The 4,643-nt window shown below is 34.4% G+C and overlaps 1 protein-coding gene across 1 annotated transcript; it reads right to left on the reverse strand.

Annotated features, from left to right (window-relative positions):
- Window positions 1-1,133: 1,133 nt before the first annotated feature.
- On the reverse strand, window positions 1,134-2,125 carry LOC102506639 (olfactory receptor 9K2). The gene has a single exon (XM_006182472.2). It carries the CDS (start codon window positions 2,123-2,125, stop codon window positions 1,259-1,261), a length of 867 nt encoding a protein of 288 aa, XP_006182534.2. The 3' UTR covers window positions 1,134-1,258.
- Window positions 2,126-4,643: the final 2,518 nt, after the last annotated feature.

Raw genomic sequence — 4,643 nt, forward strand, 5'->3', positions numbered from 1 at the left:
ACTATACTATATTCTTAAAACTCCCCAATGCTCACACCATGTCTACAGAATAAAAGTCATCTTTCTTGGCTTCTCATATAGGTCTGCATAATTTCTAGGAATTTTCTTTTAAGTCTCATCTCTCACTCCCTGTCTTGTGCATTAAAATCACTTACCAAACTTCATGCAGTTTACTATGCAGTTATTTACTTTCCTTTGCACAGAAGCTTGTCTATTTCACTTTGCTCAACTCTATCATTTTACACAAATGCCCAATTCTATCATTTAAAATATGCTCTTATGATGTTCTCCTTGACCAATAAGACCACTTACTTGCAATTGGGGCAACTCCCTCTGTGTTTCTATATATATCTTTATTCACTGGGTTTATCATATGGCATTTGGTTCTCTATTCAGCTATTTCTCCCTCATTTAATTACAAGCTTAGGTAGAGAAATTATCCACTCCTAGGAATCTTCATAAGACAAAGAGTGTATCAAAGTTCAATAGATATCAATTTAATGAATTATTCTCACCAAGGCATATATATATATATATAAAGGAATTTAATTTTGATTTATTTTCATTACAGTTTCCTTGTGAAAGGGGAGAGGTTTCAAAAGTAATTTACCTAAGCCGGCGAAATCATGATTAAGTGTGTTACTCATTTAGCCTCCAGATAATTAAGAGTGGTTCACATGTGCACTGCAGAGTATCTGATTCTCTCACTAAGCATTCAAAAAGATTTCTTCAGTAAATATGATATTTTGTTTTGCCTACTTATTATATTAGATTGTGTTACCTCTACCAATGACACACATAGCCACATCACATATGTTACTGACAGGATAAACAATACATCTCAAACAACCACCTCAGAGAGCCAGCAGCAAACTCAGAATACAATTTTCCTAAAAACAAATTACACGGCAATCACCATCTTTACCTAAAATGAAGATAAGTACAGAGAAAGTCATTCCACTCCAAAATCAACACCCATACAAAATATATTCCAAAAGTATACTCTGGATGTTAAGTACATGGAATTCAATAAATAAATAAATAAATAAATAAATAAATAAATAAATAAATAAATAAACTCTCTGAATAATATTTCTAAAATCAATGGGTGCATTTTTTGCGTCAGCGTTTCCCCAAACAGTTATAATGCCCAAGATTGTCATTTATGTCACTGTTAAAATAGAATTACATAAAAGTATTTTTTTCTTTAGGATCTTCCTTACAGCCTCTTTGACATCTCTGTTTCTCAGAGAGTAAATCAAAGGATTAACATGGGAGTAACTAGGGTGTAACATAAGGAGGCCACTTTACTCAGCTCAGGATATCCGTCAGGGATGAAATACATAAAAATAATAGCACCATACAGCACACTCACGACTCCCAGGTGAGAGCTGCAAGTGGAGAAGGCTTTCTTACGCCCCTCGGTGGAGCGTATTTTTAAAACTGTGGACACAATATACATATAGGACACAATAATGACAATGATGGTAGGCAGAATGATAATGCTGCATAAGAAAAAAGAAACCTTCTTGTGAATGTAGAGGTCAGAACACGAAATCCTTTGAAGTGGACGGTAATCACAGTAAAAGTGGTCAATGGCCCGAGAAGCACAAAAGGATAAAGTAAATGTCATGCTGGTCACAACAACTGAGCTGATGCAGCCACAGAAATAGGAGCCAGCCACCAACTGAGCACAGAGACGTGCTGACATCTGGACAGAGTAGAGGAGTGGGTTGCAGATGGCAATGAAGCGGTCATAAGCCATGGCTGCCAGGAGAAACCCCTCAGTCACAATGAAGAGGGCAAAAAGAAAAAGCTGGGTCACACAGCCTGCAAAGGAGATGGACTTGCTCTGAGACCAGAAGTTGACCATAGCCTTGGGTGCAATAACAGACGAGTAGAAGAGATCAATGAAGGAGAGGTTGCCTAGAAAGAAGTACATTGGTGTGTTCAACCGGGGATCAGTCATGATAATGGCCATCATGCCAACATTCCCTAGGAGGATCATGGCGTAGACCAGCAGAAATAGCAGGAAGAGGAGAAGGTGGAGCTCTGGGCGGACCCTGAAGCCTACAAGAATGAAGTCAGTCACTTCTGAGTGATTGCTTGTTCCCCTGTCTCCCATGGCAGAAACCTGCTGAGAGGCATAGGCAAAATAAATCAAATCTTGGCTTTGATTCTAATGGCATACTCTCTCAAATACAGAAATGAACTATTTACAGCTTAATGACATATTGCATATAAAAAAATTTTAATGTCAAGAAGAAGTGAGAATTTGCAATAGATATCACTAGGCTTCTAAAATTGCTATTCTATTAGACAGTGAAAGAAACTCTTTGGTTATTTCATTTAAATAATACTTTGGCAGGGATATCTACAAGAAATTAATTAGCATAGTTTACTGTCTAAAATTAATCACATTCTAAATTTCTAGTCTTAATATGTTTATAGTTAAAAATGATCTTTATATAAAATAGGAGTATTGCCTATTAGTTCAAAAGTGAGTATTGCATATAATACCTATGATAGTGTTCGTAACCATGATGACAGCTAAGTTAGTGTTTGAATCATTACATGACAGTAATAAATATATTTTTAAATATTTTTACCTTATTTTACCTTAATATCTTTAGTTCCCAGTATTATTGTAGCCATCTTTGAAAACAGAATAATAATAGACGTTATTGGTATGTTAATATTAATGACATCAAAAAATCAGTAAGCGTAGATAAAATTCTCTAAAGCTGTTTCCAAATATATGTTCCTCTTCTCAGATCAAAACCATTCTCACAAATAAATGCATATTTATTGCCTCATTATAAATATTTTTCCATTAGCAGTTGTTTCACTAAAAAATGCCATAGTCATTTCACCCTCTTTTGAAGCAGAAAGAGAAGCTGGTGAACATTCCAGTCCTTACAGTGCAATGAATGACCAGAGCTACATCAATTCAAGGGATCTCACTCTTTAGTCCGGGCAAGTAAACTTCAGTAATACACATAAAGGAAAGTTCCTTTCCTGAATTCTAGTATACTTTATGCATCCTAAACTAAGGATAATAGTGTAGCCATGGCTATTTAAGGACCATAGCAACCCTGTGTCATCCAGAGTCCATGAAGATGAGCTAGAGCATCATCAGTGGTGTTAATGATGGCCTTAGTTATTTTTACTCCTGTGAAACCTTCTTCAGGGTATTTCAGCACTGAAGTGATTGCTCATCCAGTGGGAGAGGAGTAATCTTAGAGTCAATTATGGAGACGTAAGTATGGGCTCCAGGGTCACTGTCCATTAGGACTGCAGGAAACTCAGATACAAAAAAATTGTCTAATAATGATCCAAGTACAAGGAACTTTTCCTTCTCTGGTTGTGTATATGCTTTGGGAAAATTTCTCTTGGACTTTATTTTCTTCACTGACAAAGAAAAACTTTCTGGTATTATCATAGCACACATATTACCAGGCACAGAGAAGGAGATTTAAAAGTTTGTACTCTATGAGAAAAATTTAAATAAAAACATTGGGTAATAAATTACATAAAATTGGGTAGTAAATTACATTTTTTATGATTTTAAAAATAGAAAATTCACTTCATATTATCATTACCTGTATTTCTTGATGCAGGTATATTTCATGATATGACAAATGCCCTAGAAGATACAAATTCAAAGTCAGATAATGATTGCTAATTCTGTTTTCCTATGTTTAAATACTGAATAGTTAGACCATATAATGGAAGAAGTGATAACATTCAGTAAAATTACTACTAACTTTGTAGTAGTTTATTTTTCTTTTTGTTATTAATTATTCTTTTTCTAGTTTCTGTACATATAAGGTTAGATTGTTTATTTGAGATTTGTGTTCTATCCTGAGGTAGAACTGTACCAGTATAGACTTCCCTTAGAACTTCTTTTGCTGCTCCCTATAATTTGGATCATTGTTTTTCTCATTTTCATTTGTCTCCAGGTACTTTTGATTTCCTCTTTGATTTCCTCTTTGATTTCTTCATTGACCTACTGGTTATTTAGTAGCATATTATTTCACCTCCACATGTGGTTTTTTTTTATTTGTTTGTTTATATTTTTTTTCTTATAGTTGATTTTTAGTCTGATACCACTGTGGTCAGAAAAGATGCTTGATATGCTTTCAATCTTCTTAAATGTACTGAGACTTATTTTCTGGCCTAGCATATGATCTATCCTGAGGAAGTGTATCCATATACACTTGAAAATGTTCCACATGCACTTGAAAAGAGTGTGTTTTCTATTAGTTTTTGAGTATCATCTCTTAAGTTTGAACACATTCTAACCACTCCCTGCCTACACTCAATGGTTTTGACATCATATTTTATATCTTTTTACTTTGTGTATCTTTATTACTTATCGTGGGTATAGATGACTTACTACTTTTGCCTTTTCATCTTTCTACCAGCTCAATAAGTGGTTGATCTACTACATTTACTACATGTTTTTCTTTACCAATAGGCTTTTGTCTTTCATCATTTTCCCATTTCTAATTGTGGCCTTTTCTTTTCTGCTTAGAGAAATTCCTTTAACTTTTCTTGTAAAGCCAATTTAGTGATGGTGACCCATTTAGCTTTTGTTTGTCTGTAAAAATCTTTTTTTCCCCAATGGAAATGCATATTTA

Source organism: Camelus ferus, chromosome 12, assembly GCF_009834535.1.
Source record: "Camelus ferus isolate YT-003-E chromosome 12, BCGSAC_Cfer_1.0, whole genome shotgun sequence".
Lineage (NCBI taxonomy): Eukaryota > Metazoa > Chordata > Mammalia > Artiodactyla > Camelidae > Camelus > Camelus ferus.

What these genes read in the sequence shown, in the direction of transcription:
- LOC102506639 (XM_006182472.2), bottom strand. Translation starts at nt 2,125, where the DNA reads ATGGGAGACAGGGGAACAAGCAATCACTCAGAAGTGACTGACTTCATT.